The sequence below is a fragment of the Dipodomys merriami genome, unplaced genomic scaffold (assembly GCF_024711535.1).
Source record: "Dipodomys merriami isolate MVZ:Mamm:240054 unplaced genomic scaffold, mDipMer1.0.p SCAF_28, whole genome shotgun sequence".
Lineage (NCBI taxonomy): Eukaryota > Metazoa > Chordata > Mammalia > Rodentia > Heteromyidae > Dipodomys > Dipodomys merriami.
In genome coordinates, this window is record NW_027204270.1 from 850,586 (window position 1) to 865,229 (window position 14,644).

At 51.9% G+C, this 14,644-nt stretch overlaps 1 protein-coding gene across 8 annotated transcripts in view; it reads right to left on the bottom strand.

Moving 5' to 3' along the window:
• The window catches only part of LOC138838045 (cilia- and flagella-associated protein 74-like), a 47,515-nt gene extending 41,435 nt beyond the window's left edge, over window positions 1-6,080 (bottom strand). For 3 of the 8 annotated variants that reach the window (XM_070037063.1, XM_070037064.1, XM_070037061.1), the window contains exons 1-3: window positions 5,989-6,040; window positions 4,943-5,153; window positions 8-102 (exon numbers count right to left, since the gene is read on the bottom strand). In XM_070037063.1, coding sequence (XP_069893164.1) covers window positions 8-83 — 76 coding nt within the window. In that variant the 5' untranslated portion in view covers window positions 84-102; window positions 4,943-5,153; window positions 5,989-6,040. Of the gene's footprint in view, window positions 1-7; window positions 103-4,942; window positions 5,154-5,988 lie in introns of all 8 variants that reach the window. The other 5 variants (XM_070037068.1, XM_070037062.1, XM_070037066.1 and 2 more) reach the window with 5 other exon arrangements.
• Between the last annotated feature and the right edge of the window lie 8,564 nt (window positions 6,081-14,644).

Sequence of the window (14,644 nt, forward strand, 5' to 3'; positions counted from 1 at the left end):
TCCTTACGGTCCTCCATGGCGGGGGCGCGGGGGACGCTGTCCCCCAGCTCTGCCCCAGAGACTGGCCTGGTCACTTCTTCCATGTTAGTAGATAGGAGTGAGCTGAAAAAAAAATCCCAAAATATACATTAACATGATCATAGCTTAAACAAAAATCCAGATTTTCTAAGAATTAACAGGCCACTGGTAGCTCGCGCCTATAATTCTAGCTATTCAGGAAGTTTAGAGCCAGCCATGGCAGACAAATCTGAAATCCACACAAATCTTTTGTGTGGATGCCGATCCTGGGGCTTGAACTCAGGGTTTAAGTGCTGTCCCTAAGCCTTTTTGTTCTAGGCTAGCACTCCACCACTAGAGCCACAGCTCCACTTCCAGCTTTTTGGTGATTAATTGGTGGTAAGAGTCTCACAGATATTCCTGCCTGGGCTGGCTTCAAACTGTGACCCTCAGATGTCAGCCTCCTGAGTAGTTAAGATAATAGGTGTGAGCTACTCGCATCCAGTTAATGTGCTTTTTCTAAGATAGATAAATTTCCGGAGGCTCAAGTCTTCTGGGGTCACCTTGCTTCTTTTCCTGTGTGGGAACTTCCATCTTCTCTACTCCACGGAGAAAGATGGGCACCTGTCCAGCCTCAGCACACCCCGCCCACTGGTGCTGAGCCCCCTTCCTGAGGACCGTGGGCTATGAGGACACCAGTCCTGCCACTGGGCATCGCCTGCTACATCCTCTGCCTGGTAGCAGCCCTTCCTCCCACTACCACCTTCAACGGATGTCCAAGTACCACCAGAGTGGAACGACACGGTGTGGACGGTGTGGCCAGGAGCCGCCGCAGGAGTGGCACGTGCTGCCTCACCTCTTCGTTCCCATCCCTCTGCTGCTGGCTCTGCGGTGAGCAACGCTGACACCCGGACCTCTGAGCATGCCCACAACTCCGCGTCCTTCTCACAGCACAGCGAGCAGGGCCACCTGGGCCTCTGCCGGGGGCTTCTCCCATCACCAGGCCCACACAGCTTTGTGAACCCCAAAGAGCTCATGAAAATTGTTCCATTCTAGGGTCTACATTTTAGGCACAGTTGGACGTTCATGGCGGAATTTTGAAGTGAGAGAATTGTCCTAATTTTTCTCAATGAAGTCAATTAAATGCCTTTTTCTGAGGTTTATTTACTACGAAAGAGTTGTGGTACTGTTTTGGAAAAGGAAATAAATGGTGTTGGGTGGGACTCGTCGCTATGGCTGGTACATTATTCTCTAAACTTGCCATTTTCTTTCTTTTCTTTTTGGTTGTGGAGATTGAACCAGAATGCTGCACTTGCTAGGCAAATACTTTACTTTGCCACTGTGCTACATCCCAGCCCTGTCCCTGGCATTTTCTCACACTGACCAAGACACGTGTGTGTGTGTGTGTGTGTGTGTGTGTGTGTGTGTGTGTGTGTGTGTGTGTGTGTGTGTGTGTGTGTGTGTGTGTGTGTGTGTGTGTGTGTGTGTGTGTGTGTGGCCACAACATGAGAAAAGGCATGAAACCCATGTTCATGTTCTAGGCATGAAAATTAAGAGCCCAGTAAACATCCTAATTCAGTGCAGAAAAAAAGGAAAATATTAACTTCAACCCCAACGAGATACCACTAGATACGATGATCAAAAATATACATAATGCTGGAAAGTGGAGGCATGGCTCAAGTGATCAGCCTTGAGTCAAAAAGATAAGTCACAGCACCCAAGCTCTGAGTTCAACCCCAATACTGGCACCAGAATGAAAATCCCAAATATATTCCTATTTATCAAGATAAATAATGAGAAAATAGGATTTTGTACCAGGCCCTGGTGGCTGCAATCCTAGCTACTCAGGAGGCTGAGATATGAGGATCATGGTTCTAAGCCAGCCTGGACAGGATAGTCCATGAGACTCTTATCTCCAATTAACCACCAGAAAACTGGAAGTGGATCTGTGGCTCAAAGTGGTAGAGTGCCAGCCTTGAGCAGAGTTAAGGGACAGTGCCCAGGCCCTAAGTTCAAGCCCCATGACAGAGAGAGAGAGAGAGAGAGAGAGAGAGAGAGAGAGAGAGAGAGAGAGAGAGAGAGAGAGAGAGAGAGGAGGGGGGGACAGAGAGAGAGAAAATAGGATTTTTGAAGGCCACCACTTACAATCAAATCTCAAAAAAACACAAAGTACTTCAGAATATATACAGCAAAAGAGAATGCTTTGGAGATAAATGACGAGGTCCCGCTGGGGGACATTAAGGCAGACCTACATAAAAATAAATGGAACAAATGACCCAGTTTCTTCCACAAATAAATGTCATGGGCTGGGGCAGGGAGTTTCAGATGAAAAGGGCCTTAGGGACAACTCAGCCTCCTGCAGTGTAGGGCTGCACTGGGCTCCCAGATTCGAGCACGCACGTCTCCAAAGGGAGACTGCTCTTAAGATCTAGCACACACTGGCGGTAGATTCTATTAAGAAATTACTGTTCATTCAGGTAGGGCTGATAATTATTTTGTGGCTATGCTAAAGGCAAGTGTTTAGGCTAGGCGCCGGCGGCTCCCACGCTCCCACACTGTAATCCTAGCTACTCAGAAGTCTGAGACCTAAGGATAGAAGTTCAAAGCCAGCCTGGGGCCGGGCGCTGGTGGTTCACTCCTGTCATCCTAGCTACTCAGGAGGCTGAGACCTGAGGATCGAGGTTCAAAGCCAGCCCAGGCAGGAAAGTCCATAAGACTCTTAGCTCCAATGAACCACTAGAAAACCGGAAGTGACACTGTGGCTCAAGTGGTAGAGCATCAGCCTTGACCTGAAGAGCTCAGGGACAGCACTCAGGCCCACAGTTCAAGCCCCATGACCAGCCCCAAAAAAAGTTTTTCCAGGGGAGAGGGTGCAGGTGCATAATCTATCAGCTTCCACTTCGCACAGCAGTGGCACAGTGCTGGTCACATTGAAGCTGGGCGGCAGCCACCTAAGGACCAGGCTACACTTTTCCCTAGCTGGAGGTTTCTCATGTTAGAACTTTATAAAAATCTGAACTAACTAATAAATTAATGGGAGCTGGGCACTGGTGGCTCATGCCTATCACCCTAGCTACTGTGGGGAGGCTGAGACCCAGGAGATCAAGGTTCAAAGCCAGGCCAAGGAAAATAATCCACAAGATTCCACCAGCAAACAAGTCTGGCTTGGGTAGATGTTGGTGCTCACTTCACAGGAAGCTGAGATCTGAGGATTGCAGTTTGAAGCCAGTTGGGCAGAAAAATCCATGAGACTCTAATCTCTAACTAACCATCACTACCACTACCACCACCACTAAAACAACCCCAGAGGTGATATGCTTCAAGTGTAGAGCACTAGTTTTGAGCAGAAAAGGTAAGGGAGAGCACAAGGCCCTGAGTTCAAGTCCCAACACTGGCAACACACACACATACATGCCTGGATGGAGTTTTCTAGGGCTGCTATAAAGAAACAGCACAACCACCCAGAGAGCAGAAACTTGTTCTCAAGAATGGTCCAGAGGCCAGAAGTCTAGAATCAAGGGCAGGCAGGGTTGTGCTCACTCTAAAGATGCCAACAAAGGAGTCTGTTGCTTGTCTCTCTCCTAGCTTCTGATAGTTCTCTGGCTTGTATCAGTGAAATCCAGTCTTCACATGACACTGAGTCTGGCTATGCTCAAATTTCGTTCTCTCTCCCTCTCTCTGTTGGTGTTCTCAGGGCTTGTGCTCAGGTCCTCTCACTCTTGTTTGGCTTTCTGCTCAGGGCTGGTGCTCTACCACTTTGAGCCACATCTCCAGCCCAGCTTTTTGCTAGTTAACTGGAGATAGAGTTTGGCAGACTTTGCTATCCAGGTCAAACGTCCAGGTCTCAGCTTCCTGAGTAGCTAGGAGTACAGGCATGAGCCACCTGTGCATATTAAACTTTTTTTTTTTTTAATAAGGACACAAGTCATCTTGGATTAGGGTTTCACCTTATTCCAGAATAGTCCCATCCTAAGGATTTAGAACCAGCCACCCTATCTCCATAAAGGTCACATTCTTAGATACCAGAGTGAGATGTAAGGAGTTCAACATGTGATTTCCCCCACCCCCTTTTGGTGATGGACACCAAACCCAGGCCTCACACAATGCGATGCCAGTGTTCCACTGAGCTATATCCAGCCCCCTGCAGCTCCTTGTGAGGGGCACAATTCCACTCATAACACAGGCAGCAGAGACAATGGAGGCCTTGCAGAGCCCCTGCGGGGATGTGGTGGTGCAATGGGTGGGAAAAGGGAACCTCAGGAGCCTAAAGGTGCAGATTCATCAAGGGGGTGCAGTGAGGCCCCGACCCCTGTGAATTCAGGCACACAGAGGAGTGGACAAACCCCTGAGACAGCTAAATCACAAAGATGAGGCCACACCATTCCCCTTTCCACACAGGAACCCTGGGTGGGACAGGGGCAGTGGCACCTGACCAGCATGGAGGTCAGGGGAAGAGGACGCTGTGGAGGTGGGGAGGGTGGCTATGGAGCCCAGGCAGGGCCAGGCCCAGGTTCACCAGCCTGGGAGTAGTGACACATTTACATGGCTTCAAATCACTAGCACAATACCTGGGGAACCCACAGGAAGAAGTGCCGAGAAGCTGGCAGGGACCTCTTTTGTCTCTGAATAGGGTTTTGGTGTGTCAGTGTTAGGTCTTGAACTCAGGGGCTAGGTGCTGTCCTTTAGCTTTTGTGCTCAAGACTAGTGCTCTACCACTTGAGACATAGCTCCACTTCTGGCCTTTTGCTGGCTAATTGGAGGTAAGAGCCTCCTAGACTTTCCTGCCTGGGCTGGCTTTGACCCATGATCCTCAGAGCTCAGCCTCTTGAGTAGTAAAATTACAAGTGTGGGTCATCAACCCTCAGGGAAAGAACAAAAACAAAAAACAGGAAAAAAAAAAAAAACATTTTCAGCAATACTTGGGCATCAAGCCAGGGCCTCGTACCTGCCCGGCACTCGGCCTGATTGTCTCTGTGTCCGCCTCCTAAGTAGTGAGGATCATAGGCACGAGCCACCCGTGCCCGAGTATATACAGTATTACTCCGTGTAGGTGAAGTTTCAGCGCAGCTGGAATTTAACTCTACTCCAGAATGCCAGGATCGCGGTTCAAAGCCAGCCCGGGCGGAAAAGGCCGGGAGACTCCCAACTCCAATTAACTGCCAGAAAACCGGAAGTGGCGCTGTGGCTCCCGGGGCAGAGCGCGCGCCTCGGGCTGGAGAGTGCAGGGAGGGGGACGCGGGGGGGGGGGAACCGCCGGAGGGGGGGAGGGAGGGGGACGCGGGGGGGGAGGGGTGACGCGGGGGAGGGGAACGCGGGGGAGGAGGGGGACCGCCGGAGGGGGGGAGGGAGGGGGACCGCCGGAGGGGGGAGGGGTGACGCGGGGGGAGGGGAACGCGGGGGGGGGGACCGCCGGGGGGGGAGGGAGGGGGACGCGGGGGGAGGGGTGACGCGGGGGAGGGGAACGCGGGGGGGAGGGGGACCGCCGGAGGGGGGAGGGGTGACGCGGGGGGAGGGGTGACGCGGGGGAGGGGAACGCGGGGGGGAGGGGGACCGCCGGATGGGGAGGGGTGACGCGGGGGGAGGGGAACGCGGGGGGGAGGGGGACCGCCGGATGGGGAGGGGTGACGCGGGGGGAGGGGAACGCGGGGGGGAGGGGACCGCCGGGGGGGGAGGGAGGGGGACGCGGGGGGGAGGGGTGACGCGGGGGAGGGGAACGCGGGGGGGAGGGGACCGCCGGGGGGGGAGGGAGGGGGACGCGGGGGGGAGGGGGCGCCCGGCTCCCTCAGCCCGGCCCGCGCGGCGGTGGCGGCGGCGGCGGCTGCTCCCCTCAGACACGCGGGGCCCCACCGCCAGGCCCGCGCGGGGCGCCGGCACCGCGGCCGTTACCCGGGCAGGACCTCCTGCGGAACCCTTCCCCGGGCCGGCCGGGTGTGGGGGACAGCCTCGCCCTGGGCCCCCCTCCCGTCCCTCCGCATTCCCCGGCCCTCCTACCTCAGCGCCGCAGCCTGGCTCGGTCCTGGCCGGGCGGCGTGGCTTGGGCCCTCGTCTCCATGGCGACGCGAGCGCCGCGGCGGCGGCTCCGGAGCCCCCCCCCCGCCCCGCGAGGCGGTGGGTCGGGCCCACGTGGCTGCTCCTGCGCAGGCGCAGTGCGGCGAACAGCGCGCGGGTGGCCCGGGCGAGGCCGGTGTCCGCTGAGGGCCCTGGCCGGCGGAGGAGGCCGCGCTGGCTTCAGAATCCGCAGGAGGACCGCTTCTCTTCCAAACCCGGTGTGGAGGCTGGGGTGTGGCCTAGCGGCTGCGCTCCGGCCCTCGACTCCTCAGGACAGGCTGGGCCCGGCGCCTGGCCGCACCCCAGGGCGGCCCGTGGCTGGCTCGGTGGCCGGGCTCCGCCGAGCCTGTGCAGGGACAGCCGCCAAGCGAGCTCGGGCTGGAGCCGCGCCGCCGCCGTGGGTTCCAGCGGTGGGTTCGTGCGTTGTCGCCGTCGTGTCTCGCTGCAGTTCTACTTTTCTTCCAAAAGATGGGACTTTGGCTGGCAGCCTGGCCCCGACCTTCCCGCGGCTGTGCATGCTCTCACGAGAGAAGGGCGGGTAGGAGATGGAAAGCAGCCGCCGGCCAGGAGCTGGGCGAGGACCGGCCGCTCCAGGCCCAGGGGCTGCGCTGCTTAGTGCAGTGACCTCCGGAACATGCCGCTAAGCGGAAAACTCAAGGTGAAAAGAATTCCATCCACAAGGACAGTAAGAATATGCGTGTCTGCGGGAAGAAAAAAATGTTGAGGCGGGCACCGGTGGCTCACGCCTGTCATCCTAGCTACTCAGGGGGCTGAGATCTGAGGATCACGGTTCAAAGTCAGCCTAGGCAGGAAGGTCCATGAGACTCTCATCTCCAATAAACCACTAGAAAACTAGAAGTGGCACTGTGGCTCAAGTGGTAGAGCGCTCACCTTGAGCTGAAGAGCTGAGGGACAGCACCCAGGCCCAGAGTTCAAGCCCCATGATTGACATAATAATAATCATCATCTCACAGATACTTTTCTGCCCAACCTGACTTTAAACTGTGATTCTCAGATCTCAGCCTCCTGAGTAGCTAGGATTACAGTTGTGAGCCACCAGCACCTGGAAAAAAAACCAGTTTTAAGCTTAAAAGCTAAGGGACAGTACCCAAGCCCTGAGTTCAAGCCCCAGGATTGGCACACGTGCATGCGCGCGCACACACACACACACACACACACACACACACACACACACAAATGATTACCAACCAGGGATAGGAGGACGTAACAAACTAAATTTTTTCAAGTGTGCATGGACATTTGTCTATAGAACTGTATAATTATTAAGCAAAAATAAAACCACACAGAAAATAATCCTAAAAACTAGAAATAGAGTGAAACAAAAGAGCCTAACAGTTCAAGTAGGGGCTTAACTATTCAGAAAAAAAGTATTTTCAAATGATTAAAAAAACCCAATGTGGTGGCTGTGAATGTGGCTTAGTAGTAGAGTGCTTGCCTAGCATGCATGAAGCCCTGGGTTTGAGTCCTCAGTACCATGTAAACAGAAAAAGTTGGAAGTGGTGCTGGGCCTCAAGTGGTAGAGTGCTAGCAATGAGCAAAAGAAGCTCAGCGACAGTGTCCAGGCCCTGAGTTCAAACACCAGGCCTGGGAAAACAAACAAAAACAGGAGGAAAAAAAAAACCCTGTGTTAGAGTTGAGCTTGGTGGTGCACACTTACAATTCCAGCACTCAGGAGGCCGAAGTGGGAAGATTTCTACTTAGAGACTATCCTAGACTACATAATAAGACCCTGCCTCAAAGCAACTTTATGGGTGGTAGGGCAAGATGCAGTCTTGCTCACTCAGTCTCACTCAGTGAATGAGAATAATCTACACAGAAATGACTCTATTCTGAGGTGGGAAAGATAGAATAAAAGAGAACCCATAAGAAGTGTGTAGGGATCCAGGAAATTACAGGGAAGCAATCACAGCCGAAGAAACAAGGAGTTTAAAGCCTGCATTGCCCTCCTGACTGGAGCAGGACACTAGAGATGGTCGCCCCCCAGTACATCCTCCTGGAGCATGAGGATGCACCCTGGATCCTATATTCATCTAAAGAACAATCTGGCCGGGCGCTGGTGGCTCACGCCTGTAATCCTAGCTACTCAGGAGGCTGAGATCTGAGGAGTGCGGTTCAAAGCCAGCCCGGGCAGGAGAGACCGTGAGACTCCTATCTCCAATAAACCACCAGAAAACCGGAAGTGGCGCTGTAGCTCAAGTGGTAGAGCGCTCGCCTTGAGCTGAAGAGCTGGGTGACAGCACCCAGGCCCAGAGTTCAAGCCCCACGGCCGACCAAAAAAAAAAAAAATTAAAAAATTAAAAAAACAATCTGAACAGTAGCAGTGACTTGTTTCATTAGAGCTTACGAAATACCAGTCCATGGTTTCTTCCTGCAGTAGCATTTGAAACCAGACTTCTTCACCCTGAGTTGCACAGTGTTTTGCACACTGATATTAATATTTCTCAACCAAGACCCACCTTTCTAATCCATACACTACCATCTAGCCATCACGCCACCTTCATGAATCTGCAAAGTAAAACCAAGTGAGAGGATCCAGGAGACTGAAATCTACAAATCCTGAACCCAGGCATATGAATCCATAAGGAAACAAGACAACAGGTCTCCCTCCAAGAACAGTGAGGGCCACAAAAAAGGGTTGGGCAAAAGTGAAGAGGAATGTGCTTAATAGAACAGTGACAAGATTGGTATGACAAGATTGTTAATGAAACAAAAGAACTAACGTTTAAATGAGTTCAGAGAGGATTCAGTGAAACCAAAGAGAAGACAACCACGAAGCTGAGTGAAATAAGGAATGAAGAGTTTGAGAGAGGTATTCAATAAAGATGTAGAAAAACCAAACAAATCCTTGAAATAAAGAGCTCATTTTCTCAAGTCAAGAACTCAACAGGAAGCTGGGTGCCAGTGGGCACCGGTGGCTCACATCTGTAATCCTAGCTACTCAGGAGGCTGAGATCTGAGGCTTAAGAGTTCAAAGCCAGCTGAAAACCCAACATGGTGCTGTGGCTCAAGTGGTAGAGTACTAGCCTTGAGCTGAAGAGCTCAGGGACAGTGCCCAGGCCCAGAGTTCAAACTTCACCACTGACAAAACAAAAACAACTGGAAGACCAGGTAATAGAATAGGAGAAGTTGAAAAGAGGCTGTCAGAAGTTGAAGAATTAACCAACCAAAGATACTAAAAGAACATTATGAGCTAAAAGATTAAACCTATGAATTATGGGGACAGACGAGGAAGAAGAAATATAAGCTAAAGGCATTGAGAACCTATTCAATAACATAATGGCAGAAAACCTTGAGAAAGAGAGAGCCATCTGTGTGACAGGCTTACACAGCTCCAAACAGACAAATTTTAGAGAAGAAACATCCTTAGGCACCTTATAGTAAAAATATCAAATGTTTAGAACAAGGAGAGAATATTGAAAGCTGAAACAGAGAAGAGACAAATAAAGGTCCACTAGAATAACAGAATAACAGGGCTGGGAAGGTGGCTCAGTGGTAGAACACTTGCCTTGCATGCCTGAAGCCCTGGGTTTGATTCCTCAGCACCACATAAGCAAAAAAAGAAAAAGCCGGAAGTGGCACTGTGGCTCAAGTGGTAGAGCGCTAGCCTTGAGCTGAAGAGCTGAGGGACAGCGCCCAGGCCCAGAGTTCAGGCCCCATAACCGGACCCAAAAAAAAAAAAAAAAAAAAAAAAAGAATAACAGAATAACAGAAACACTAAATGCAGGTAGAGCATGGAAAGATATAATTCAAGCCCTGAAAGACAATTGCCAACCTAGATGACTGTATTTGATAGGAAACTAAAAACTTTTTTATGATAAAAAGTAAAGGAATTCAGCCCTTGGAATTAAACTAGAGAGAAACAGCAAAAGATACTACAGAAAATACTCAGACACATTGAGCCAAAAACAAACAAAACATGGTCAACATGTGGGTTTTGAAGGAATAGAGAAAAAGTTTTCTGGAAATTAATAAAAGTGAAAGCACACTACTTGAACCTCCGAGGTACAACAAAGGCAGTGTCAGGAGAAAAATTTATAGTCATGAGTGTCTATATCAAAAAAACTAGAAAACGGAGCTGGGAAGATAGCTCACATCTGTCATCCTAGCTACTCAGGAGGCTGAGATCTCAGGATTGTGGTTCAAAGCCAGCCCAGGCAGGAAAGTCCATGAGACTTTTATCTCTAATTAACCACTAAAAAGCCTTAAGTGGAGGTGTGGCTCATGTGGCAGAGCACCAACCTTGAGTGAAAAGCCAAGGAAGAACACAAGGCCCTAACTTCAAGCCCCAGTCCTGTCATAATTGTTTTAAATTCTCATTCATTGTTGGTAGGGCACAGCTACACAGTATCATGTCTTAAATTGTTCTGAAAGAATTGTGGTGTAAATTACACACCTTTTTTTTTGTTGTGGGGCCTGAACTCTGGGCCTGGGCACTGTCCCTCAGCTCTTCAGCTCAAGGCTAGCGCTCTACCACTTGAGCCACAGCGCCACTTCTGGCTTTTTTCTTTTTGCTTATGTGGTGCTGAGGAATCGAACCCAGGGCTTCATGCATGCAAGGCAAGCGCTCTATCACTGAACCACCTTCCCAGCCCAATTACCCACCTTCTTGACCACCTTCTCCTGGGCTTGGTCATTTGTTTCTTTTTGCTTTTTGTTGGTCATGGGCTTGAATTCTAGGTCTAGGTGCTGTCCCTCAGCTCTTCAGCTCAATGCAAGCGCTCTACCATTTGAGCCACAGCGCCACTTCTGGTTTTCTGGTGGCTAATTGGAGATAGTCTCATGGACTTTTCTGCCTGGGCTGGCTTTGAACCGCTATTCTTAGATCTCAGCCTCCTGAGTAGCTACGGTTACAGGTGTGAGCCACCAGCACTCAGCTTGCTTGCTTGCTTGTTTGCTTTTTTTTGTTTTGTTTTGTTTCGGTCAGTCATGGGGCTTGAACTCTGGGCTTGGGCGCTGTCCCTCAGCTCTTCAGGTCAAGGCGAGTACTCTACCACTTGAGCCACAGTGCCACTTCCGGTTTCCTAGTGATTTATTGGAGATAAGAGTCTCATGGACTTGGGGCTGGGAAAATGGCTCAGTGGTAGAGCGCTTGCCTTGCATGCCTGAGGCCCTGGGTTCAATTCCTCAGCACCACATAAGCAAAAAGAAAAAAGCCTGGCGCTGTGGTCAAGTGTTAGACCACTAGCCTTGAGCTGAAGAGCTGAGGGACAGAGCTTAGGTCCAGAGTTCAGGCCCCATGACTGGATCCAAAAAAAAAAGAGTCTCATGGACTTTCCTGCCTGGGCTGGCTTTGAACAGTGATCCTCAGATCTCAGCTTCCTGAGTAGCCAGGATTACAGGTGTGAGCCACTGGCACCAGACTTTTTTCTTTCCTTTTCTTTTTTTTTTTATCCAGTATTAGGGTTTGAACTCAGTGCCTCTAGCTTGCTGGGCCAGTACTCGACCCCATGAGCCATACCTCTACTTCCAGCTTTTTGCTAGTTTGTTAGCAAGGTCTCAAGGACTTTTCTTTTTTTTTTTTTTTTTTTTTTTTTTTTTTTTGTCGGTCGTGGGGCTTGAACTCTGGGCCTGGGTGCTGTCCCTCAGCTCTTCAGCTCAAAGCGAGCGCTCTACCACTTGAGCTACAGCGCCACTTCCGGTTTTCTGGTGGTTTATTGGAGATAGGAGTCTCACGGTCTCTCCTGCCCGGGCTGGCTTTGAACCGCGATCCTCAGATCTCAGCCTCCTGAGTAGCTAGGATTACAGGCGTGAGCCACCAGCGCCCGGCTCAAGGACTTTTCTTCCAGGAAGGCTTTGACCTCCATCCTCCAAATCTCAGCCCCTTGAGTAGCCAGGATTACAGGTATAAACTGAATTACTGGCACCTGGCAGGTCAAACCATTTATCTCTTTTCACACCAATCCCCAGACCCACACCTGGCTCACAATGCGATTTCAAATGCTGTAAGTTTTTGTTAAGTGAGCTGTGCACCAGTGGCTCACTCCTATAATCCTAGCTGCTCAGGTGTCAGAGATCTGAGAATACTAGTCCCAAATCAGCCCGGGCAGATGAATTGTCCAGACTTGTATCTCCAATTAACCACAAAAAAGCTAGAAATATATGTATGGCTCAAGTGGAATTGCCAGCTGTAAGTAAATAAAGCCAAGGGTACCTGCACATGGAGGAAAAAATTCTTTGGTAACTGCATGTGGGTCCATGGGGAACCTTCCTTGAGGAAGTTTAACAATTGCATTAAGCATAGAAGGGATGGCACACAATTTGTCTTTTCTTTTTTCCTTTTTCTTTTCAGTGGCACTGGTGTTTGAACTCAATCCCTTTTGCTTTTTTAGGCAGGCAGGCAGGCAGGTCTACCACCACTTGAGCCATGCCCCCAACCCAGCAAATTTGTTTTGGTTTCTCAGCATCTCCCCAGAGGTTTAGCATCTAGGACCAGGGAAGGGCAGAGGGCAAGAAGCCCCTCTGTCTTCTCTCTCACCACCCCGGAGGAGCCCTTGGAGGCCCAGGTCTGACCTGATGCGAGTCTGGTCCAGTGTAGGATTTCCTCTCTGCAGCATCCTGTTAGGAGTTTACCTGTTATCTCAACAGCTATACTGAGATCTCCCACAGCCTAGACTGCTTACTTCATTTGATTGACAGCTCTTTTGTTAGAAATGTTAATTTGTGTTTAATGCTTTCTATCTTAGGAAAGAATTCAAAAATGCCATTAAAAAATAACACAAAGCAAAACAAGATATAAGGCTGGGTATGATAGTACACGTCTGTAACCCAGAGCTGCGAGGGAGTCAGAGATAGAGGAGACGGCAGGGTCGTGTCTGAAGTCACCTCAACCAAACCCTGAGGTCCTATCTGAAAAGCAGGTTAAAAGCCAGAGGACCTCAGTGTGGCTCCCGTGGTAAAGCACTTTCCTACGAAGCCTTGAATCCAAACCCTGTGCCACCAAGTCAGTAAGTGTAGAAACAATAAAAACTAGCTTCTCTGCACTAAGCGTATTGGTATAGAATGTCTGTCTACCTCAAGGGCAGAGGACAGACAGCCTTGTGAGTGCTCTGATGACTGAACAGCAGTGCTGCACCCATTCCCCAGGTCCTGTCCTCCCCTGAGGAGGGCTGTCTGTCCCCTGAGGAGGGCTGTCTGTCCCCTTCTGAGGAGGGCTGTCTGTCCCCTGAGGAGGGCTGTCTGTCCCCTGAGGAGGGCTGTCTGTCCCCTTCTGAGGAGGGCTGTCTGTCCTCTTCTGAGGAGGGCTGTCTGTCCTCTTCTGAGGAGGGCTGTCTGTCCTCTTCTGAGGAGGGCTGTCTGTCCCCTGAGGAGGGCTGTCTGTCCTCTTCTGAGGAGGGCTGGTCTGTCCCCTGAGGAGGGCTGTCTGTCCTCTTCTGAGGAGGGCTGTCTGTCCTCTTCTGAGGAGGGCTGTCTGTCCCCTGAGGAGGGCTGTCTGTCCTCTTCTGAGGAGGGCTGTCTGTCCTCTTCTGAGGAGGGCTGTCTGTCCCCTGAGGAGGGCTGTCTGTCCTCTTCTGAGGAGGGCTGTCTGTCCCCTTCTGAGGAGGGCTGTCTGTCCCCTGAGGAGGGCTGTCTGTCCTCTTCTGAGGAGGGCTGGTCTGTCCCCTGAGGAGGGCTGGTCTGTCCTCTTCTGAGGAGGGCTGTCTGTCCCCTGAGGAGGGCTGTCTGTCCTCTTCTGAGGAGGGCTGGTCTGTCCTCTTCTGGGGAGGGCTGTCTGTCCTCTTCTGAGGAGGGCTGTCTGTCCCCTTCTGAGGAGGGCTGTCTGTCCTCTTCTGAGGAGGGCTGTCTGTCCTCTTCTGAGGAGGGCTGTCTGTCCCCTGAGGAGGGCTGGTCTGTCCTCTTCTGGGGAGGGCTGTCTGTCCCCTGAGGAGGGCTGTCTGTCCCCTGAGGAGGGCTGTCTGTCCCCTTCTGAGGAGGGCTGTCTGTCCCCTGAGGAGGGCTGTCTGTCCTCTTCTGAGGAGGGCTGGTCTGTCCTCTTCTGGGGAGGGCTGTCTGTCCTCTTCTGAGGAGGGCTGTCTGTCCTCTTCTGAGGAGGGCTGTCTGTCCCCTGAGGAGGGCTGGTCTGTCCCCTGAGGAGGGCTGTCTGTCCTCTTCTGAGGAGGGCTGGTCTGGGTCACCTCCTCCCCTGAGGATTCTGGCTCCGCTGGTCCACATGATAGACTGGACAAGTGTGGGCCGGGCCTCAGGGCTCAGAGCTCGGCAGGTGGCACAGTCAGGGCTGGACAACAAGCCGCTTCCCACTGTGACTCTCTCCTTCTCTCTGCTCCCTCCCTCCTTCCCTCTCCCTCTCTCCCCCTCTCCCTTCGCCTCCTCCTCTCTCTCTGTCTCTGTCTCTCTCTGTCTCTCTCTCTCTCAGTGCTGGGCTTGAACTCGGGGCCTGGGCGCTGTCCCTTGACTTTTACTACTCAGGCAGGTGATCCACCACTTGAACCGTAGCTCCACTTCCGGCCTTTGGGTGGCTGACTACGGATAAGTCTCACGGAATTCCTGCTTGGGCTGGCTTCGAACCACGATCCTCAGGCGACAGGCCCCGCCCCGCCCGCGTGGGGAGCAAGGCCGCGCAGGCCTGGCCCGGGTGCCTGGG